At 45.8% G+C, this 24,882-nt stretch overlaps 1 protein-coding gene across 2 annotated transcripts in view; it reads left to right on the top strand.

The window, feature by feature from the left end:
- Positions 1 to 24,882, top strand: part of LOC141476631 (SET-binding protein-like) — a 304,828-nt gene that overhangs the window by 36,741 nt on the left and 243,205 nt on the right. For both annotated transcript variants that reach the window (XM_074165411.1, XM_074165412.1), the window contains exon 3: positions 24,304 to 24,331. In XM_074165411.1, the coding sequence (XP_074021512.1) occupies positions 24,304 to 24,331 (28 nt within the window). The remainder of the gene's footprint in view (positions 1 to 24,303; positions 24,332 to 24,882) is intronic.

The raw sequence follows: 24,882 nt of genomic DNA, 5'->3' as shown, positions 1-24,882 counted from the left end.
ATGGGGCAAGTCATCAGTGTGTAAATCCTGGACCTGTCACTGTTGAGGGCAGAAGTCCAAACAGGTTCACGTGGGGCTGGGATTTCACAACAGTCACAAGGAACCCAGCTTTCATGTTGGATTTGCACCAGAGCAGGAGAGGGACTGGTGGTCTATGTTGTGTGGCCTCCCAATCCAAATCAAACCCTACAAGATGAGATGGAAGGCTAAGCAGTGCAATATAAATCTCACAAAAGCTTTGAAAACCTCAAAGGGAATATAGCTGAGTGCTCTGAAGAACTAGAGTGCCATCCTCTATGGATGGTCTTGATGAAGCTTCTGGTCCGTGAAGCAGGATGACTGACAGGAGTCCCAAAATAAGGCCACCTTTTGGCAGCAAAACTCCCGTGTCCTTGGCTGCCATTGGCATCATTGCCAGTTGTTTGTGTGCTTTGTGGGAGTGAAATTCATCCATGCTCCAAGGCCCAGAACCAACTCTCTGCACCACAAACATCCTGCTGTAATTGTAAGGTTCATATATGCTCTTCAGAGTGGTTATTAGTTTCCCAGTAATTTATGCCTCCCCATAAATTATTATACTGTTGCTTATTATTTGAGGTGCATTGTTGCATAAGAATGGCAATCCTGGACTAGGATTTCCTTGTGCTAAGTATTATATTAACATAAAGCAGGAAAGATGGTTCCCGGGGAGTGATTTCATTTGTGTACTTTCTGAAGAAAGCAAAATGTCATTTAAAAACAGGGGAAAAATGTGTGGGTGGACAAATAACGTGCATAGTAGAGGAATGTATAACATTGAGAACCAGAAGTAGCAGAGTACTCCATATTCTCAGCACATGCAGCTCTACCTTCTCAGGGTTTAGTTTTATTTGTTTTCCATTGCTTCTCCCAAAAGGTAGGTGGTTCATCAATGTTTAACTGCTCTTACCCTTTGATTTTTTTTCTTTTTTTCTCTTTCCTTAACTTTTCTGGTGGCTCGTGTAAGCTCAAGTGTTACTGAGAAGTCCGATCCTCCTGTCCTTCTGTGTGTTTGTTTTTAGGTTTTAATATGACAAATGTATGCCTTCTCTGGAAATGGTATCCATGCTGCAGAGTAATTTAGTGAATGGTGGATCTAGTTCATGTTGGCAAGGATCAGATTAATCATTACTAATCATGACCCCTCTGACAGTAACATCATCCCTTGCCTAAGTGCTGCTCTTTATTAAGAAGTAATAGCTATTAGGGGATGGCTGGGCCACCGCTCTCATTGCACTGGCACAGGGCTCAGGACTTCTGGCAGGAGACAGAGGAACTCGGTTCAAAATTAAAAATAGACACACATGGGCCACGTTCCAGAAATTAAATAGGCAGCTTCCCCTGTGGGCTTCTTCGGCCTTATCCGAGTGTCCTCCTTTCCCCTGAAGCCTCCCGAGTGTTTGCCTGTTTGCAAAGGTTGAATTCAATGTTGGGGATGAAATAATCTCTCAGATGCTTTTTTATTTGTCTGCTTTATTTTCTTTCTTAAACTTAGGTAGATCACAGTAATCATAGAATTGTCTAGGTTGGAAGGGACCTTTAAGATCATCTAGTCCAACCATCAGCCTAACTCTGATAAAAAACCATTGCTAAACCACGTCACTAAGCACTATGTCAACCCATCTTTTAAATACCTCCAGGGATGGTGCCTCAACCACTTCCCTGGGCAGCCCATTCCAATGCTTAATAACCCTTTCAGTGTGAAAAATTTTCCTAATATCCAATCTGAACCTCCCTTGGTGCAACTTGAGGCCATTTCCTCTTGTCCTATTGCCTGTGACTTGGGAGAGGAGACCAATCCCTGCCTCTCTACAACCTCCTTTCAGGTAGTTGTAGAGAGCGATAAGGTCTCCCCTCAGCCTCCTTTTCTCTAGGCTGAATAACCCCAGCTCCCTCAGCCTCTCCTCATAAGACTTGTTCTCCAGACCCCTCACCAGATTTGTTGCACTTCTGGACCTGCTCCAGCACCTCAGTGTCTTTTTTTGTGGTAAGGGGCCCAAAATTGGACACAGTACTCGAGGTGGGGCCTCACCAGTGCCGAGTACAGGGGGATGATCACCTCCTGAGTCCTACTTGCCACACTATTCCTGATACAGGCCAGGATGCTGTTGGCCTTCTTGGCCACCTGGGCACACTGTTGGATCATGTTCAGCTGAAAGTCAACCAACACCCCCAGGTCCTTTTCTGCCAGGCAGCTTTCCAGCCACTCTTCCCCGAGCTTGTAGCACTGCATGGGGTTGTTGTGACCCAAGTGCAGGACCCGGCACTTGGCCTTGTTGAACCTCATCCCATTGGCCTCGGCCCATTGATCCAGCCTTTCCAGATCCCTCTGCAAAGCCTTTCTACCCTCCAGCAGGTCAACACTCCCACCTAACTTGGTGTTGTCTGCAAACATACTGAGGGTGCACTCAATCCCCTCATCCAGACCATTGATAAAGATATTAAAGAGGACTGGCCCCAATACTGAGCCCTGGGGAACACCACTAGTGACCGGCTGCCAACTAGATTTAACTCCATTCACCACCACTCTCTGGGCCCGGCTCTCCAGTCGGTTTTTAACCCAGGTGAGAGTACTCCCATCCAAGCCATGGGCAGCCAGTTTTTCCAGGAGGATACTGTGGGAAACTGTGTCAAAGGCCTTACTAAAGTCCAGGTAAACAGCATGCACAGCCTTTCCATCATCCACCGAGTGGGTCACTTTGTCATAGAAGGAGATCAGGTTTGTCAAGCAGGACCTGCCTTTCATGAACCCATGCTGGCTGGGCCTGATCGCCTGGGTGTACTTAATGCGCTGCATAATGGCAAGTAGTCTTTGCACAGATAAGATTTTAAGGTCTAATCTAGTGGTTGTAGCAGGTTTCAACAGCTGATGAGGCTACAGATTGGCTTAGCTCTCTGGGACTCCGGTCATCCCAAGTAGACCCCAAAACAACCACCTTTTTGAGGATTTCTGGATTCCTTGAAGAAACACTGCACTGTTGAGGTGAGATGTGCAGCACTGTTCACCTCATGTGCAAAGTTGTGAGGTGTCCAACTTCTTTCTCCAGGTCACTGGGCTAGGGATTGCAGGCCTATATATATAAAAATATATCTCCTTACCACTTGTGTCACCAGAGATCTGCTGACAGTAGACAGTAGTTGAATTCATAATTATTCCGGTTTTCCTAGCAGTACAGGTTCTTTTAAAGAAGGTGAGGCGGTGCGATCAATGGATGTCATAATTTTTTCAGCAAAAGCACGACTTAAGTACTGTATTGGAACCAATCTCCCCACCCCCCAAAATCCACCTTAATTACTCTTTAAAATGTTTTCATTGACTGTATGGAAATCCAGGACAAAACTCTTTAGAAGAGAGCAAAGGAAAGAAAAACATCTTTTCTCTCCATCTAGCTCTTCAATACCTGTAGGGCAGCAGTAGAAATTTGGAGCAAACCTGCCATGCTCTTTTGATCTTTGCCAAAGTTGTTGTGGGAGTAACGGTGTTTAATGGTTGAAGGAATTTACTGAAGAATAAAAGTACCAGCAAAGACAAAGGGCCCAATACAAATTATCTGGTAAACCGCTGTCAAATTTTACATGCTCACGGCTACCGGTAATTCCACGTCTTAAAAAACAGGAGGGGAAGTTTGGAGGGGAGGGAAGGAGGGTAAAAAGTATATAAATAATCCCACCTCTTTAAATAGCTAACTCGCCTGGCCTAAACTGTGTCGGAGCTAAGTTCCTTTGGCAACTGGCACTGCAATATCTGTTGAGGGTGTAGCAGAGGGCTGAGGCCAGGTTTTGGAGAATCTGCCTTAGCTTCGCTGGCTCTCCCTTGCGTTCTTTCACTTGACAGCAAGAAATGCACTGAAGCACAAAATGAGGGGGTGCAAAGGCTCCCACACTCCATCTGAGCAAGTCTGGATCCACACTCCCATGGTTAATATTTCTCTCCACTAAACGAAATAAGAGTAATAAAAATAAATGAAAGCGTTGGCTAACTTGGAAATACATGGATGGAATCGGAGAGAATTGCTGGAGTGAAGGTATGCTGTCCACCATCTCCTCCTCCAAGTTCATGGCAGAGTTTGAATGTCTGCTTGAAAAAAATCATTGGATTCTGCACCGGTTCTAAAAAGCTAAAACAAGTAGTAAAATACAAAGAGAGAGGATGGTAAATGTCTGGGTAGTAAAGCACCCTTAAAAATATTTTGTTCATTGAATAAAGCAGGCAAGGTGATCATACAAGGAACATGGGACTATAGGAAACTGTCCTTATTAATTGTCGTGGTTTAGCCTCAGACGGCAACAAAGAACCACGTGGCAGCTGCTCTCTCAGCGCGCGCGCACACACACCCACCCACCCCCCCCGGCCCTGAGGGAAGAATCGGAAGAAAAAAGGAAAAAGTCGTGGGTTGGGACAAAGGCAGTTTAACAGAACAACAGAGGGAACAAGAAAACAATAACAGTAACACTGAGAGAGGAATATACAACCACGATTATGATACCACCCACCGCTTGCTCACCGACCACACCTGGGACGCCCCAGCCTGCTCCCAAGCTTCGACTTCCTGCCCCTCCCCTTCATCCCATTATCGGCCAGCTCCCGGCTACCCCCTGGGCATGGCTCACGGGGGATGGAATACCTGTGTCCCTGCTAGATCCTGGGGAGAATTAACCCTATCCCCACCGGAACCGGGATAATCATCCAGTCCTTTGAGATCTCAGGGAACTGTTACATATAGCACCACTGATAAATACATCTATTTTGGCACTGGTACCTATTAAAAGCAAACCTTGTAGCTCTGTCATTACGCTGTTGCGTGAAGAGGCAAAATAGTTTTGGCAGAAAATAAACCCCCTTGCGTTCTAACACTCCTCACCGAGGTGGGAGGCTAGGGGCGCTGGGTTTAAATTCTGAGTGATGCCCAATTCACCACTATCAGTCCAGTCGCATTTAATATATTAAACTATCACGATTCTGGATACACTGACAGTGGACTGCACCTTCAGTCTAGTCGTGCTCACGAACTAGCACAGCCGCACTTTAGTGTCTGGTCGTGTTCAGTGAGAAACTGAAACGGCTAGCTACTTAAACAGTGCAGTTTATTTAAGCAACAGATATAAAGGTTCTTTTGGTTTTCTGGTGATAAGCACAGTCTGCAAAGCACGTGCAAGTAAAAGAAAAAAAAATGTTAATGGTACAAAGCGCGCGACAAAGTTACAAACAATACAGCCTGGCTATAAATGTAACAGGTAACCCTCTAGAGAGATTTCTAAGTTCCCCGAGGAAGCACTCGGTATAGTCTAAGTCTTACCCACAGGCGTCCCTATGGGGGGGAAGAAAGGCTCAGCCCGTCGACTGGTCCCGGGAGTCAGAGGCAGTCCGTGATGGGGTCCTCCCTGACTTGTTTACGATGGTGTCTTCCCTAGCATCCCCCCTTTCTCGAGTTATTTTTATATTATTTTTTACCTTCAAGGTGGAGTTTGAGTGACTTCAGTCATACATACCTTTATTATGATTGGTGTAAAATTCTCTCGCCTCGCATTTAAAGGTATAGTTTACGAAAAATTCAGGGCGCAGACTCAAGGAGGAGTGGTCGCACCTTGGAGGTGGGTAGCCTTCGGGCTGGAGGTGTGTTTTGGTATTATAATGGCATTATAATGAGCAAAGTTCGCACAAAGGACAGCATTTCATCAAAATTTGACAGACTGTTGGCTCAGGGTAGCAAGCATGCCGCTTATCACTTCCATAGGATCACTTTGTTCCCATTCTGCTGTGTAATCACAGAGCTTGGCCATGGAATCTTCACTCCACTCCATCCTCCGTGTTGCTTTTGCAAGCAATATTGTTCAGGGAGTCATAGATGTAGCGGATTCCTTGCATACCAGCTGCTGCTGTGTTCCACCCTGGAAACGTTTCGATTTTATACCTTTCCTTAATGTGTGAACAATGCTATATATTTCTAATAAAAATTATATTTTAGGAATTATTCCACATACGCTCATCCCACTAACTAATCTTTTAGTTTCCAAAATACTCACTCATACAATACTTCTGCATCTTGTTCCTGCTGCCAGATCAGGGTGTTTTTCCCTGCATGATATGAGTGTTGGTCTCGGCAAGGTGGACCACCTTTACTTTTCCATTCACCCACCACAATTTTCTTGCTGCTGGTGGTGCTATAGGGGGATAACAGTTCCACTTGGTGAACCAAAACGCTGTAGAAAATTTAATCTCAGCAAACTTTTTTAAAAGCTGGAAATCTCTTCCTCTCAATGGAATCTGACTGGGGACAAGGTGTTGGAATAAGAGACTCACCAGCTGCCTTTTCTTTGGATCTTCATACAGCAGTTGTGCTTTGCTAATTGCTGAACCTAGTGCTAAGCATCTGTGTTCCTGGTGGCTGGGAAAGTTTTTTGGTTTCATTCATGTGTTGTGTGGAATCAAAGCAATTGTGAAATGGAAGTTGGGTGGATAACTCTCCATTCTCCATTTATGTAAGTTTTGGAGGAATGATTTTATGAAAGAAACTTCCTAAATGTAAGCCTCCAAACAAAAGAGATTGAGGTTATGGGTGTCCTTTGCAAGTTCAGCGGTAATAGGTTTGTGTTGCAGTGGGTTACGCATCCCTTCATACAATGTCATTGGTAAGCTGACATTTCTAATGACCTTTTATAATCACCTATTTCTTTTTGTCACTCATTTTACGAATAGTCTTGTACTCACTTCAAGAGTTTCCCACCTTATGGTCTCCTCTTACATTTCATATTAATTTCAAAATGGGTTGGGCTTCCTGTAAATCGTAGCACAGTGTAGACTGAAGTTCTATAGAGCCTTTCCTTTCTACAGGAAGGGGGGACCAAAAAACTCATAGTGCCCTTTTTTGCAGGAAAAGCTTTAGAAATGACAGTCAGCAAATTTTTTTTTTTTTTTGAATTCTGAGTTCTGAATGCATGCTTTAACACATTGCCTTGCCCCTGTTCGAGATGTAAAACTTAGGGCTCTGACCTTTTCTAGTGAGTGATGACCCCATGGCACTTTCCCTCCTGAGCTGGAGCATGTGAGTCCTGTCGATGATGTTTTGTCCAGCTTCTCATTCAGGAAATGTATGCTGCCAACTTGACTTGACCCTGCGCCTTCAGTGGGACACATTATTCTTCCCTTCCTGCCCTAAATTGCTGTGTACGGCCACCTTGCATTGATAGGTCCTTTGTTCCACCTCAGAGGTAGGTTCATTTTGGTGGTGGATGAAGGGAAGCTGTATGGTTTTGAAAAGCAATTTGAGAGCCCTCTGAATGAAAAGTGCTTCGCGCATGAAAAAAAAATAGTGTTATTGGTTGTCAGCCTCAAATCCCAAATTTGAAAGGGTCATTTTTATTCCTCAAAGGACAACACACGGCAGCGTGCTAAAAGAGAACTAAAGCGATACTGCCACAGCCTTGCTGGACAAGGGCAGAGCAACAGATGTCATCTACCTGGATTTATGCAAAGCATTTGACACTGTCCCGCACGACATCCTGGTCTCAAAATTGGAAAGTCATGGGTTCGACGGATGGACCACTGGGTGGATAAGGAACTGGCTGGATGGCCGCACTCAAAGGGTTGTGGTCAATGGTTCGATGTCCAATTGGCAGCCAGTGACGAGTGGTGTTCCTCAGGGGTCGGTACTGGGACCAGTGCTGTTCAACATCTTTGTTGGAGACATGGACAGTAGGACTGAGTGCACGCTCAGCAAGTTTGCTGATGACACCAAGCTGTGTGGCGTGGTCGACACGCTGGAGGGAAGGGATGCCATCCAGAGGGACCTGGACAGGCTTGAGAGGTGGGCCCATGCAAACCTCATGAAATTCAACCAGGCCAAGTGCAGGGTCCTGCACCTGGGACATGGCAATCCCAGGCACAAATACAGGCTGGGCAGAGAATGGCTGGAGAGCAGCCCTGAGGAGAAGGACTTGGGGGTGTTGGTGGATGAGAAGCTCAACATGAGCCGGCAGTGTGCACTGGCAGCCCAGAAAGCCAACCGCATCCTGGGCTGCATCAGAACAAGCGTGACCAGCAGGTCGCGGGAGGTGATTCTACCCCTCTACTCTGCGCTCGTGAGACCCCACCTGGAGTACTGTGTCCAGCTTTGGAGTCCTCAACACAGGAAGGACATGGACCTATTGGAAGGGGTCCAGCGGAGGGCCACGAAGATGATCAGAGGGATGGAGCACCTCCCCTATGAAGACAGGCTGAGAGAGCTGGGGTTGTTCAGCCTGGAGAAGAGAAGGCTCCAGGGAGACCTCAGAGCAGCCTTCCAATATCTGAAGGGAGCCTACAGGAGAGCCGGAGAGGGACTCTTTGTCAGGAGATGTAGTGACAGGACAAGGGGTAATGGTTTTAAATTAAAAGAGGAGACATTTAGATTAGATATTAGGAGGAAATTCTTTAGTGTGAGGGTGGTGAGTCACTGGAACAGGTTGCCCAGGGAAGTTGTGGATGCCCCATTCCTGGAAGTGTTTAAGGTCAGTCTGGATGGGGCTTTGAGCAACCTGGTCTAGTGGAGGTGTCCCTGCCCATGGCAGGGGGGTTGGAACTCGATGATCTTTAAGGTCCCTTCCAACTCTAACCATTCTATGATTCTATAAAGCAGCTGAAGAAAATGCTGTCTCATGTCATTTCAGGCTCTGCAATCCCAGGGAGCATTAATAACTATTTTATTGTTTTCACTGATCTCTCTACATGGGTGGAGAGGGAACGAGTTGGAAGAGAGAAGCTGCACTGCTCAGCCACTCCAAGTGGTCCCATGCCCTCTGCATTAGCAGCTTACCTGCTGTGAGGAGACTCAACCAGGGCAAGGACAACATGCAGATGAATGAGGAAAAGGCATAGGTGAAGATTTGGACTTGCCCATTTGATTATGATATAGTAAGGACCATCTTTCCCCATCACTCTCTGGCATTCTGGCTGCATTTGCTGCCTTTCCCACTCTGTTCTGTTCCCATTTCCCCTTAGCAGATGCCAATGTGCAGGCAGGGTCGGTATCAGTCAGACACCTTTTAGATGACAGATGCCATGTGAATCCAGATCCCGTCTACTCTGAGGTTCATGCAAACTGAACGGCCTGCTCAGAGCTGTGAGGTGCAAGGAAAGTGCGATGGCTTTGTGGAGGGTGGCAGATGGAGAGAAGGACCTGCTCGTTGGTTGTGGTGTTGTGCTTGCAACTTTGTGGAGCACTTCATGCCTATCTCAGCATGGGTGCAAAATGCTACCCAAACAGAATGGTGACAGTTTGCACCCTCCTTTTACTCACATTGTACTAGAGTCAATGTCAAGACAAGATGAAATTCAGGTCCTAAATCTCAGCAGATCATATGTCTGGAATTGTACCCAATATGGTTGTTCTGCATTCAGCAAATATTCAGTCATGACATTGGTTATTCATGGAAAATGTATTCAGTTGAATTTTCCAGCAGCTCAGGCAATGACTTCTAATTTTCTCATGAGAGTCTGTTCTGCTGTTGGGTTGACCATGCTAATGCTTTTTTTTTTTTTTTTGTCACTCCCTCCAGTGGCAGGCAATGTTGCTGGGAGGAGCAGATGGATCAAATCAGTCAATACATGGCTCCGTGGCTGGTGTCACCACCATAACTTTGGATACTTTGACAGTGGGTTGGCCTATACGGCACTGGGCTTGTTGACAGGAAATGGAAGACACCTCTCTCAAAGGGGGAAGAATATTCTGGCCCAAGAGATTGCAGGGTTGATTGACAGGTCTTTAAACTAGATGTGAAGGGGGAGGGGGGTGATAACATCAGGCCTGTCCTCGAGGCTCCTGAGGTAAAAGGAATCCGAGAAACACAGATAAAGCACCACAAAGGAAGGCCACCTGAAGAGCAACACAAAGGAAATGGAGCCATTCCAGCCAGTAAGTCAGCCCCATTGGGCGCCCAGCTGAAGTGCCTTTACACAAATGCATGCAGCATGGGGAACAAGCAAGAGGAGTTAGAGATGTACGCACGCCTACAGGACTACGATCTTATTGGCATTACTGAGACGTGGTGGGATGGCTCTTATGACTGGAGTGTTGGAATGGAGGGTTACAGACTCTTCAGGAAGGACAGGCTGGGCAGAAGGGGAGGGGGTGTTGCCCTCTATGTCAATGACCAGCTGGAGGGTGTGGAGCTCCACCTGGGGATGTATGAAGACCCAACAGAGAGCTTATGGGTCAGGATTAAAGGGAGAACAGGGTCAGGTGATGTGACAGTAGGGGTCTGCTACAGACCACCAGATCAGAGTGACAGGGAGGATGGGGCCCTCTATAGGCAGATAGAAGCAGCATCGCGCTCGCACACCCTGGTCCTCATGGGGGACTTCAACCACCCCGATATCTGTTGGAAGGACAACACAGCAGGGCACGAGAAATCCAGGAAGTTCTTGGAATGCGTTGATGATAACTTTCTTCTTCAAATGATCGAGGAGACAACGAGGAGAGGAGCCATGCTGGACCTTGTCCTTACCAACAAGGAGGGGCTGGTGGGGAATGTCAAGTTCAAGGGTAGCCTCGGCTGCAGCGACCACGAAATGGTAGAATTCAAGATTCATAGGGCAGCGAGGAGGGTGTGCAGCAAGCTCGCTACCCTGGATTTCAGAAGAGCAGACTTTGGTCTCCTGGGAGATCTGATCTGCAGGGTAGTGTGGGAGAAAGAACTGGAGGGGAGAGGGGCCCAAGAAAGCTGGTTGGCATTCAAGGATCACCTCCTCCAAGCTCAGGAGAGGCGCATCCCAAAAAAGAAGTAGTCAGGCAAAATAGCCAGCAGGCCTGCATGGATGAACAAGGAACTGCTGGACAAGCTCAGGACCAAAAAGGAGGCCTATAGAGGGTGGAAGCAGGGAAGGGTAGACTGGGCAGAATATAAAGAAACTGTCCGATTGGCCAGGAACCAGATCAGGCAAGCGAAAGCCCAGGCAGAACTAAATCTAGCCAGGGACATCAAAAACAATAAGAAAAACTTCTACAGATATGTCAGGGACAAAGGCAAGACTAGGGAAGTTGTGGGCCCTCTCCGGAAGGAAACGGGAGACCTGGCCACCCAGGATATGGATAAGGCTGAGGAACTGAATGACTTTTTTGCCTCAGTCTTCACCAGCTCTAACCACGCTGCCCAAGTCACAGAAGGCAAAAACAGGGGCTCTGCGAATGAAGAACTGCTCACAGTAGGAGAAGATCAGGTTCGAGACCACCTAAGGAACCTGAAGGTGCATAAGTCCATGGGACCTGACAAAATCCATCCACAGGTCCTGAAGGATCTGGCAGACAAAGTTGCTAAGCTGCTTTCCATCATATTTGAGAAATCGTGGCAATCTGGTGAAGTTCCCGCTGACTGGAAAAAGGGGAACATAACCCCGATATTCAAAAAAGGAAAAAAGGAAGACCCAGGGAACTATAGGCCAGTCAGCCTCACCTCTGTGCCTGGCAAGATCATGGAGCAGATCCTCCTGGAATCTCTGCTAAGGCACATGGAAAATAAGGAGGTGACTGGAGATAGCCAATATGGCTTCACCAAGGGCAAATCGCGCCTGACAAATTTGGTGGCCTTTTACAATACTGCCACAGACTTGGTGGACAAGGGCAGAGCAACAGACGTCATCTACCTGGACTTATGCCGTCGTGGTTTAGACCAGATTGACCAATCACAACGACAGATGGGCCCTCCCTCCGCCCTCTAAGGAAAAGAGAGGAGAGGAAGAGATAAAAGAGATTTATGAGTTTAGAAAAAACTAAACTACTTCAATGAAAATATTAATAAATAATGAAATAATAATAAGAAAAGGAAAAAAAAAAGAAAAAAAGTATACAGTATATACAGAACCGTATCAAGCTCCCAGGATGATGATCACATCACCAGCAGGCACAGGGGAAAGTCCCAGGCTGGACTCGGTGATGGACAGGAGCTGGATTCCGGATCTGGAGTCAGGAATGCTCGGATTGGGATCAAAGGCAGATGAACAGACAGGGTCCTCTTTGGACGTCGGCCATTGAAGGAAGAGGGTTGACCCTTTGATCCCTCAGCTTTTATACTGAGCATGATGCGGATGGGATGGAATACCCTATTGGTCAGGTTTGGGTCACCTGTACTGTCCGCTCCTCCCTACAGGTGGGACCCCTCTACGCTTTTCCACTTCCGACCCTCCAACGGGGCAAATAACAAATTTACCTGACCTTGGTTGTTATAGCAATAAGTATAAGGAAGGGCCTCTCTGCATACCATTCCTTGGTATAATCAGGTCTTATCACTATGAGAGCGAGCAGTTTCTGAACAATATGCCGTTAATTTCAGAGTTTAGTTAGTTAGAAGAGGCCCAGCTAAAAAGGAAAAATTACTGAACAGAAAATTAGTTCTGTTCTACCTCAAACCAGGACATTCCACCCCTTATTCCATACCATTTGCATTGTGCTCTGATTATTAATTCTTATCCATCAAATACATACAAATATATATACAGAAGTCCCTTATTTATGATTTATCTTTATACACAAAAGTTCATTGAGTTCATTTAGTCCATAATTGCAGGTTTTCATCATAGCAGACTCTCAGGGCAGAAAAGATGATATGAAATTCATTGTGGTCCATATTTACAGGTAGCATGTCCATCTTGAAGAGTTTGCTGGACATCACTTGAAGAAGCTAGCTCAGGTTTCACCACCACTATTTATCCTGAAAAACACTTATTAGATAATGTTAGTATTATATAACAATTAACATCATACAGGTCAGAATTGAGTATTCTCACCAAGGGTTAAATTTCCTTGAGGTACACATTGAATTTCTCCATTCTCCAGCATCACCCACCAAGTACATCCAGGTCCTTGGGCAAAAACAGTCCCACGAATGGGTTTGCCTTTGCCCGAGGCAGGAAAAACCCAAACAGTTTTCACCAACATAGTCCTGTCATGCACCACAGGGACTTTATCCCCTTCTACAGTATGTAAAAGGTCTGATTGAGCAGGACCACCTCAATTGATGGATCCCCTGGTGTTAACTAACCAGGTAGCTTGCGCTAAATGCTTGTCCCAATTTTTAAAGGTTCCACCCCCCATTGCTTTCAGGGTGGTTTTCAGCAATCCATTGTATCTCTCAATTTTGCCAGAAGCTGGTGCATGATAGGGGATATGATATATGCATTCAATGCCATATTCTTTTGCCCAAGTACTTATAAGATTGTTTTTGAAATGAGTCCCATTGTCTGACTCAATTCTCTCTGGAGTGCCATGTCGCCACAAGACTTGCTTTTCAAGGCCCAGGATGGTATTCTGGGCAGTGGCATGGGGTACAGCATAGGTTTCCAACCATCCGGTGCTTCCTTCCACCATTGTAAGCACATAACACTTACCCTGGCGGGTTTGAGGGAGTGTGATGTAGTCTATTTGCCAGGCCTCCCCATACTTATATTTCAACCATCGTCCCCCATACCACAAAGGTTTTAACCTTTTAGCTTGCTTGATTTCGGCGCATGTTTCACAATCGTGGATAACCTGCGCAATAGCATCCATGGTTAAATCCACGCCTCGGTCCCAGGCCCATTTGTACATTGCATCTCTTCCTTGATGAGCTGAAGTGTCATGGGCCCACCAAGCTAAAAACAGTTCACCTTTATGTTCCCAGTCCAAATCTGTCTGGAAAATCTTAGCAGCCTGGTCCACTCGCTGATTGTTTTGATGTTCCTCAGTGGCTCGACTCATGGGTACATGGGCATCTACATGATGTACCTTTACGACTAGTTTCTCTAGCCGTTCGGCAATATTTTGCCACAATTCAGCAGCCCAGATGGGTTTACCTCTGCGCTGCCAGTTGCTCTGCTTCCACTGTTTTAACCATCCCCACAGAGCATTTGCCACCATCCATGAGTCAGTACAGAGATAGAGCATTGGCCACTTTTCTCGTTCAGCAATGTCTAGGGCCAGCTGGATAGCTTTTACCTCTGCAAATTGACTCGATTCACCTTCTTCTTCAGTTGCTTCTGCAACTCGTCGTGTGGGACTCCATACAGCAGCTTTCCACTTTCGATGTTTTCCTACAATACGACAAGATCCATCAGTGAACAAAACATACTGTTTCTCATTATCTGAGAGTTCATTATATGGTGGGGCTTCCTCAGCACGTGTCACCACCTCCTCTGGTGGCATTGTGAAGTCTCTGCCTTCGGGCCAGTTTGTGATCATTTCTACAATTCCTGGACGATTTGGATTTCCTATTCAAGCTCGCTGTGTGATTAAGGCAACCCACTTACTCCAGGTAGCATCGGTGGCATGATGAGTAGAAGGAACTTTACCTTTGAACATCTAGCCCAACACTGGTAATCGGGGCGCCAGGAGGAGCTGTGCTTCAGTACCAATTATATCTGAAGCAGCTTTAACTCCTTCATATGCTGCCAAGATTTCTTTCTCAGTTGGAGTATAGTTGGCTTCAGATCCTCGGTATCCCCGACTCCAAAATCCTAGGGGTCGACCTTAAATTTCTCCTGGTGCTTTTTGCCAGAGGCTCCAGGTAGGGCCATTATCTCCGGCTGTAGTATAGAGCACATTTTTAATGTCCTGTCCTGTTTGGACTGGTCCAAGTGCTACTGCACGCACAATCTCTTGTTTATTTGCTCAAAGGCTTGTCGTTGCTCAGGACCCCACGTAAACTCATTTTTCTTTCGAGTCACTTCATAGAGAGGTTTCACAATCTGACTATAACCTGGAATATGCATTCTCCAGAAACCCACAACACCTAAAAAGGCTTGTGTTTCCTTTTTGTTAGTAGGTGGGGACATAGATGTTATTTTGTTAATTGCATCCATCGGGATATGGCGACGACCATCTTGCCATTTAATTCCTAAGAACTGGATCTCTCATGCAGGTCCCTTGACCTTACCTCTTTTTACAGCAAAACCTGCTTTCAGAAGAATCTTGATTGCTTTCTTACCTTTCTTGAAAACAACTTCTGCTGTATTACCCCACGCAATGATGTCATCAATGTATTGCAAGTGTTCTGGAGCTCCACCCTTCTCCAGTGCAGTCTGGATCAGTCCATGGCAAATAGTAGGGCTGTGTTTCCACCCCTGGGGCAGTCGATTCCAGGTGTACTGGACACCCCTCCAGGTGAAAGCAAACTGTGGCCTGCACTCTGCTGCTAAAGGAATAGAGAAAAAAGCATTAGCAATGTCAATTGTAGCATACCACTTGGCTGCCTTTGACTCCAGTTCATATTGCAGTTCTAGCATGTCTGGCACAGCAGCACTCAGTGGTGGTGTGACTTCATTCAGGCCACGGTAGTCTACTGTTAGACGCCAGTCTCCGTCAGACTTTCGCACTGGCCATATCGGGCTGTTAAAGGGTGAGCGAGTCTTGCTGATCATTCCTTGGCTTTCCAGCCAACGAATCAGGTTCTGAATGGGAATCGGGGAGTCTCGGTTAGTGCGATACTGTTGTCGATGCACGGTGGCAGTAGCAATTGGCACCTGCTGTTCTTTAACCCCCAGCAATCCCACAGCAGAAGGGTCATCTGAAAGGCCAGGTAAGGTAGACAGCTGTGTAATGCCCTCAGTCTCTACAGCTGCTATACCAAAAGCCCACCGATACCCTTTTGCATCTTTAAAATACCCTCTCTTGAGAAAGTCTATGCCGAGGATGCACGGAGCATCTGGGCCAGTGATAATGGGGTGCTTCTCCCATTCATTCCCATTCAGGCTCACTTCGGCCTCCAGTACAGTCAGTTCTTGAGACCCACCTGTCACACCAGAAATAGGAACAGATTCTGTCCCTCTATGATTCGATGGCAATAGGGTACACTGTGCACCTGTGTCCACCAGGGCTCTATACTTTTATGGCTCTAACGTGCCAGGCCATCGAATTCACACAGTCCAATAAACTCGGTTATCCCTCTCCTCCTCCTGGCTGGAGGCAGGGCACCTCTAACGTCTATAATTGGCAGATGAGTTTCTACCTGGACCGGAGAACCGCCCCCTACAAACTGGAGCAGCAGTCCTCCTGGAATGATTCTGTCTTCTATCTGCTTTACCTTGCAACTCACTTACTCGTGCCTGTAGGGCCGAGGTAGGTTTTTTATCCCACTTACTCATGTCCTCTCCATAGTCACAGAGGCAAAACCACAGGATATTTCGTAGTGTGTTCTGTCTCCTCTGAGTCGGTCTCATAGGAGGGTGTCTTCTCCTGACAGCTGCAACATTGGTCCATGGAGGGGAAAAATAGGATCTTTCCTCCATCCTAGACAGTTTATCAAACAGTTTCTCATTTTTCTCAATCATTTTCTCAGTTTTATCAGTCAATTTTTCTACAGCGGCTACAGTTAGGGGACGAGAGAGACTGTCATCATACTGTCGCATTCGGCTAGCCACTTCACTTACAGTTAATGAGTCATCATCAACTCCTGCCCAAATCAGTACCGACAAAGTGTGAGAATACATTGGTGGTGCACTCCGTGAAAACTTCCGCAACATAGGTTGTCTGCATGGCATCTCATCAGGATTTACAGTTTTATCCCAGTCACCATAAATCACCTCTTTCACAGCCATTTCTCTCAGGTGCTTAATACCTTTCTCTTTGTTGGTCCATTTACTTGGGCAGCATTCAATATCATCCTTAAAGGGGTATCTGTCCTTTACAGCTGATAAGAGTCGCCTCCAGAGACTGAGAGTCTGTCACTTTTCCCCAAGAGCTTTATCTATACCGGCCTCTTTGGACAGGTTTCCTAACTGCTTAGCTTCGGCACCGTCTAATTCCATGCAACCAGCTCCATTATCCCAGCATTGGAGCAACCAGGAGACAAGTGTCTCACCATCATTACGGCTAAAATCCTTTCTTATATTTCGCAAATCCTTCATAGAGAAGGATTTAATGATTATCTCTTTATCTGAGTCCTCCTCCCTTGCTGGCACAGGAGCCCCTCCCTTATCAGCTCTAGAAGGACCCTTTCCTGCATCTCCATCAGAAAAGTCCTCTCCCCTGCTATCTGGCCTTACTTGCTGTTTGTCACTAGGGACAGAGGGCTGAGCTGACCTCCTCCTTTTCCTTCTGGTCACCGGAGCAACTTGTACCAGTGCAGATGGAGTCTGAGTAAGGTCAGTGTCAGTGCATATCGCATTTCTGCACCAAGATTTAAAGAGAAACCACCCCTGCAGCCCATTTAGCAATATCAACACTAAAATAATTATTTTAGGAATGCAGCTGTCATTCACACTATTCAAAGGGGCTGCATCCTCTGTCTCTGATGGTGACAATTTCGCTTGAGCAGTAAAGGGTGAAGTAAACATTCCCAAGGTAAAATTCGAAGTATAATTAGCAACAGAATTCAGTACGAAATGCCCGAGGAATCTAGGTAAAGAAACCAGCCATTCAATCACAGTATGGATCAGAATCAAACACAATACCAGAATACCACGTTTGAACCACTGCATACAGACACAAAGAGCAAGTAAATTATACAACACATAAGGCAAATTATACAGTGCCGAATCAAGTAACCTGGAAGAAATCCCCATCAAGATATGATACAATATCCTGTCTAAAAACATGATGTGAGCTGTCTGTTTTAATCCCTGAAAAAGCTGGAATTCAAACTATTTAGACAATCTACCAGAGCTCTAGTCGTACCACAGTCGAGCCCCACGTTGGGCGCCAATAAATCTGTCGTGGTTTTGACCAGATTGACCAATCAGAGCGACAGATGGCCCCTCCCTCCCCCCTCTAAGGAAAAGAGAGGAGAGGAAGAGATAAAAGAGATTTATGAGTTTAGAAAAAACTAAACTACTTCAATGAAAATATGAATAAATAATAAAATAAATAATAAGAAGAAAAGGAAAAAAAAAAGAAAAAAGTATACAGTATATACAAAACTGTATTGAGCTCCCAGGATGATGATCACATCACCAGCAGGCACAGGGGAAAGTCCCAGGCTGGACTCGGTGATGGACAGGAGCTGGATTCCGGATCTGGAGTCAGGAATGCTCGGATTGGGATCAAAGGCAGATGAACAGACAGGGTCCTCCTTGGACGTCAGCCATTGAAGGAAGAGGGTTGACCCTTTGATCCCTCAGCTTTTATACTGAGCATGATGCAGATGGGATGGAATACCCTGTTGGTCAGGTTTGGGTCACCTGTCCTGTCCGCTCCTCCCTACAGGTGGGACCCCTCTACGCTTTTTCGCTTCCGACCCTCCAACGGGGCAAATAACAAATTTACCTGACCTTGGTTGTTATAGCAATAAGTATAAGGAAGGGCCTCTCTGCATACCATTCCTTGGTATAATCAGGTCTTATCACTGTGAGAGTGAACAGTTTCTGAACAATATGCTGTTAATTTCAGAGTTTAGTTAGTTAGAAGAGGCCCAGCTAAAAAGGTAAAATTACTGAACAGAAAATTAGTTCTGTTTTACCTCAAACCAGGACATTATGCAAAGCATTTGACACTGTCCCGCACGACATCCTGGTCTCATAATTGCAAAGTCATGGGTTCGATGGATGGACCACTCGGTGGATAAGGAACTGGCTGGATGGCCACACTCAAAGGGTTGTGGTCAATGGTTCAATGTCCAGTTGGTGGCCAGTGACGAGTGGTGTTCCTCAGGGGTTGGTACTGGGACCAGTGCTGTTCAACATCTTTGTTGGAGACATGGACAGTGGGATAGAGTGCACCCTCAGCAAGTTTGCCGACGACACCAAGCTGTGTGGCGTGGTCGACACGCTGGAGGGAAGGGATGCCATCCAGAGGGACCTGGACAGGCTTGAGAGGTGGGCCCATGCAAACCTCATGAAGTTCAACCAGGCCAAGTGCAGGGTCCTGCACCTGGGACATGGCAATCCCAGGCACAAATACAGGCTGGGCGGAGAATGGCTGGAGAGCACCCCTGAGGAGAAGGACTTGGGGGTTTTGGTGGATGAGAAGCTCAACATGAGCTGGCAGTGCGCACTGGCAGCCCAGAAAGCCAACCGCATCCTGGGCTGCATCAGAACAAGCGTGACCAGCAGGTCACGGGAGGTGATTCTACCCCTCTACTCTGCGCTCGTGAGACCCCACCTGGAGTACTGTGTCCAGCTTTGGAGTCCTCAACACAGGAAGGACATGGACCTGTTGGAACGGGTCCAGCGGAGGGCCACGAAGATGATCAGAGGGGTGGAGCACCTCCCCTATGAAGACAGGCTGAGAGAGCTGGGGTTGTTCAGCCTGGAGAAGAGAAGGCTCCAGGGAGACCTCAGAGCAGCCTTCCAATATCTGAAGGGAGCCTACAGGAGAGCCGGAGAGGGACTCTTTGTCAGGAGATGTAGTGACAGGACAAGGGGTAATGGTTTTAAATTAAAAGAGGAGACATTTAGATTAGATATTAGGAGGAAATTCTTTAGTGTGAGGGTGGTGAGTCACTGGAACAGGTTGCCCAGGGAAGTTGTGGATGCCCCATTCCTGGAAGTGTTTAAGGTCAGTCTGGATGGGGCTTTGAGCAACCTGGTCTAGTGGAGGTGTCCCTGCCCATGGCAGGGGGGTTGGAACTCGATCTTTAAGGTCCCTTCCAACTCTAACCATTCTATGATTCTAATAGGAACATTTTTGCACTGCTCCATCTAAACAGTCTTTTGTCCCATATGTTCTTTTACTCTTTCTTATATCCCACTTTGTGAGTTTCTTGTTTATGCATACAAGTTTGGTTTGGTGAGAGACAGCAGCAGTCTAAGATACATGTGTACCTTGGGTTTAAAGTTTCCTTATATAGGTCAAAATCAGTTTTTTAGAACATTACCTCCTGGAAACCACTCAGAAAGCTGTCAAATAAAACTTTAATCAAAGTGGTCTTTGTAGAAGAATAAAAAAATCTTGTGAAGGGGAGAAATCCTTCAAGCTATAGTTTAAAAGCCTTTATAGCAAGTGGAAGAAGTGGTTCAGTGTCTATGGAGTCAGCTCACCCTTCAGAGATGCTGGTTGTCTCTCCGTCAGCTGCAGATTTTGTACACGACCAGATGTGTAATTTAATTCCCTCAAGACCTCAGCTCTCTTTATAAAGCCACAAAAGTAGCACAGTGTCGCAGTTTTAGGCCAGATTGGCCAATGCTGAGATGACAGATACTCTCCTCCACCTCTCACTCCAAGGAGGGGAAGAAGAAGGATAAAGAGATTTACAGGCTTAGAAAGAACTAAACTACTTTAATGAAATATTAATAATAAAATAAAAAGGAAATAATAAAATAGATACAACATGTCCAAAACCATATCAAGTTCCGAGGGAGATGTCACCAGCAGGCACTGGGGAAGTCCCAGACTGGACTCAGCAACAGATGGGAACTAGATTCAGGAGTGCACAGATAAGGATCCAAGGCAGACAAACAGCCAGAATCATCATTGTCATCAGCCATTGAAAAAGGAAGTTGGCTGTTTAATCCTTCAGCTTTTATACTGAGCATGGCAGATGGGATGGAATACCCTATTGGTCAGTTTGGGTCACCTGACCTGTCCACTCCTCCCCACAAGTGTGACCCATCCACAGGGTAAACAACCAAGTCAGCTGACCCTGGTTGCCACAGCAACAAGTAACAGCAAGAGCCTCTCTCACTGAACAGAAAGTTGGCTTTGCTCTACCCCAAACCTGGACATGCAGATATCCTTCATGTTAAAGACTGGCGAGTACTTGGATATTAGTGTAGTGTAGGCCTTGCCTGAGGTAGGTTAACACTGACTTGAGCATGGCTCCTGTTAGCATCCTGATAGAGGGATGTTTTATTCTCTTTTTATATTGTACCTTAAAAAGAACCAGTGAAAAATCTGATCTAAAGTAGGAAAAAATTAAAAGAAAAAGCTATGTGATTTGCTGCAGGACTACGTTCCCTCTGCATCTTGTCTCAGCCTGGAGAATATATTCCCAGCTGGGTTATAAACACTCAAGACCAGACAACGTAACCTTAACTAAAACAACATTACTAAGGCAGTGCTGTAATGGGATCATTCTGCTATGGCTCATGGGCACGTTTTAAGCGTCGTCAATTTAGTCTACAACTGGAGACTGTAAAGTGCAAAACCATTTTAGCAACTGCATCTTACATGCAGGAATGATGGAATATTAATGGCTTTTCTTTTGTTGAGAAAAAATACGTCGAGGAGAATGAAAAGCCACAGGAAACCTCACTGTCCTTCCTCAGGTAGTGAAGTTTGTACTTGGAGAGCAGCAGGATCAGTCTAGCAGCTGAGTATTGGTGTAGGTGGACAGGAAATCGGCTCTCATTCTCCAACACTGATCTGTTCTACAAACTTAGCCAAGTTATTTCACCTTAGTTTTCCTTCTTAGTCTTATCTCTTCAAGGATTTGAGTTATTTGGCAGAGTAGTTATTTCACTCCATTGTTGGAAGTGTCCCGAGGCTGCCTGAGTATCCATGTAAACAGGATGACAAGGAGATGTTAGCCACTTTCCATGAACTCTGTGTTCCTTGGTGCTGTTATAGGCTTTTTGAAGGATACTCCTATGGTTTGACTTTAGATAACTGACTGATTGATGTGTTGTTGAGGCATCTGTACCTCCCTCCACTGACTGTGTCGGGAACAGAAGCTCTGAGTTGAACCATGGCTATCTTCATAAGGAAGTCAATTGAAATCTCTCTCTCAACATCCTCCCTAGAGGTCAGTGGTTGTACTTAGAAAACAAGGGATTGATTCCTGATGAATAACAGCCTGCAAAAGCTTTTATGTTTTCTTTTTATCATTATCAAATCATGCTGAAGAGGCTGCAAGGTGAAGAAACTCTCAAGCTTCATTTTCGAGAAGCTGCTAGGATGAAGACAGGGCATTTCAACATCAATACTGAACTTGTATTCCAAAGAGCAAATGGGAGAGTCATTATAAGCTGCTTTACTTCTCATCTCCAGTTCCCCATATTCATAACTTAGGCTCTGTCATTTGGATTTATCTTCTGTGGCCTGCAGTGACACCAGGAAAAGTCCTCCTTTTTAATTCTGTGGCAAAAAAAACCCAACACTACAGGGTAGGATCATATCCCCACAGAAGTTTAGGGCTTAAATGTTTCATGTTGGGCACCAGACTTTGCTGTCCTCTCCCCTTCCCATTTTTCCCCCTCCTTCCTCCTCTGCTGTTATACATCAGTCATCCTCTTTCCTGGAGGCTATGATACAAACAGTGTAATCCCAGAGAGAAAGGATACTGATACAGTCAATCGCACACATGACTATTGCTCTATCTTTGGAGATGCCATTGCTAAATCTAACGATAGGCTTTTGCTCATGGTGATTGTTTCATCTAGACTGGAGAAAGCAATAGGAGCAGTAATTTAAGAACCCAGCTTTGCCATCTTTGGGTGATCTGTTATATCTCCACCGACTTCTCCTATTTTAAGTGGCTTTCTAAACTTCTCTTTCCTTTATTACTTCTTGATTTGTCTTATCTTGGCACTTACAGTATCATAAATACAGTTTCCTCAGCAGAAATATTTTTAATTATGACCTAGAAATGAACCTTAGACCTGACTCAGCCAACCCAACTGAACTATTCATAACACATAAAGGACCGATGCTGAATTAGCTAATGACTTTAAAATAAGGAAGGCTTCCTGTATAGGCTGCTTTTTGGAGAAAATACCACAAGCTCAAATGCTATTCTGTTAAGCGGCCTTCAGAAGAGATTTTTGGGTTTGTTGGGGGTGTTTTTGGTTTGGACGTCAGGAATGTGTTTAGAGGTGGTGGTGTTACCTCCAGAAAAATCCCACAACAGTATATTCAGAAGCTGATGAACAATTATTGACTTCTGGCAAATCCAGGCAGTGACAGCTTGTTCCAGCAACACTATCTCCCTGCTCCCGTGTTTATTGAACTGGACTTGAGATCACATGATATTCTGCTGGCAATTTTGGGAATGAACTTTGGTGGGAACCCAGTACTTTCTCTTATCTGCTAAGCCCTTATTAAACTCCACTATTACTTTTTCTAACTCCCCTCTGGACTTTGAATTACACTGCAGTGAACATAGCACACGTGAGTAAGAGCTTAAGGTCTTGCTCGCTTGGGTGGTCCCATTAAAAAGACCAGGTTTGCTGTCTTGGCTGCAGAGCCATTCCAAACATTGCTGCTATTTTTCTTCCCTGCCTTTTTTTTTTCTTCTTCTTTTTCCATGCCCAATCTATTAATATGCGTTTTAACCAGTTAACTTTGGAACCAAAATATTAACTGCACAGGAAGCAGCTTTTCTGAAGGTTCATAAAATATGTATCGGAGCTGGGAATATAAAATGCTCCCGTTTTGTAGCAGAAAAAATGTATGAAGTGCTGAGTGAAAATTGAGAGGGACCCAACTTAAACCTTTGAAAATTGCTGCCAGTTCTAATATGCTGTATTTATTTTGACTTGGAAGGCTCAATCCGGTCCAGATGAGGTCATTTGGTTGGGAGCACACGTGTCCACGTGGAGCCAGGAGGGAGGGAGGGAAGCCTGCAGCATGCTTTGGCTCTGAGGTGTTGAGCTACCAGGGAGCAGCAGTGGGCGCAGGGTGGGCAGCTCATCTACGTGTTGATCATGGCATCAGAGTGTAATGCTGAGGTGGAGGTGTTATAATATTTAAGTTGTTTTCTTTTAAGGCAGGCGGGACAGTGTAGCTGTTGTATCCTCATCTGTTTGCTGAGTAGGGTGAGTGGAGGCAAAGCTTGATGTGCTCTAAAAATTTGGGGATGGGGGAATATATTTAGGTAGGGGTGCCTGTAGTTACTTGTTCATATGACTTCATGCAGCAGAGAGCCTGTTATTTTGTTTGCAGGACCCTATCTTTCAGCTTGTCATCTTTAACCCTTGCCCTCTCAGCACCTGATACCTGCTCAGCGCCATTTTACTCTCTCCTCCCTCTGCTCTTTCATCTTCCCTTACTCCTCTCATCAACAAGATTAATAGCTCAGCCATTTGTCTCTATGAAATTTCACTTTTCACTCCTGGAGCTCCATCTCCACCACTTGCTGTTCCATCCCAGCAGGTTGGAAGGGCTCCTGTGCCCTCCCCAAGAAGCTCCATCCTCCCCGCTCCCCTCTCCCTGCCAGCAGCCTGTTTGCCAACACTTTGCAAGAGGAAGCTGCCTCTATAAAAATAAACTGTGCTGAAATCCGAGAGGCAGAAACCACGCCAACCTCATACTTCATTATTGGTAATGGCAACCTATTTGATTTCCATTTGTAAACAGTAGCCTGCATATATTCCTCACCATGTAGACTGTCTCCCTGCGCTGTTTTCTGTGCAAATTCAGGTTCCCAGTGCCTGGTGCTCATTCTGCTTTGTGGTTTGCTTGCCCTGAGCCACAGACACCTCTGCATCACAATTAAAGTGTGGAAAAAGCCTGTTAAGTCACTGACTTAATTGCCTGGTTACTCACTGCCAACACAAGTTTGCCATCTGCAATGGGCTTGAGCCTCTTTTCCCACCACTTCTACCTTTATAAGATTTTGCTCCTCACAGCTGACTTTTATTGCTCATTTACACCAGAGAAAGCCAGCAGACCTGTATTTCCTTTTCTTATCCCCAACATGCACTGCTACATGGGCATTGCTTCAGATCAGCTGGCCATGCAGACACCCTGCTCCTGCACTTCCAATACTGCCTCACTGTTACAGTGTAAGCCTGGGCTGAGGATTTATGATGAAACTTGATTTTCCAGGAGATGTCTCTATTAAAAAAAAAAAAAAAAAGGAAAAAGGTGAAGGAGGAGAAGTAAGATAAACCAAGCTTTATATCAGCAGGGTGAACACTGCATTGCTGCCCTCAAAGCCCACGTGAGCTGCGGCTCCATTTCTCCATTGCACACAGGGACACAGGGATGGGTCTCTCAGCTGGGTCCTACAAGCGGTGGCAGTGGCGAAGGGCCCCCAGGAGGGCTC

The sequence above is a fragment of the Numenius arquata genome, chromosome W (assembly GCF_964106895.1).
Source record: "Numenius arquata chromosome W, bNumArq3.hap1.1, whole genome shotgun sequence".
Classification (NCBI taxonomy): Eukaryota; Metazoa; Chordata; class Aves; order Charadriiformes; family Scolopacidae; genus Numenius; species Numenius arquata.
Note: the sequence above shows the minus strand (reverse complement) of the source record. Positions and strands in the feature narration are given on the sequence as shown.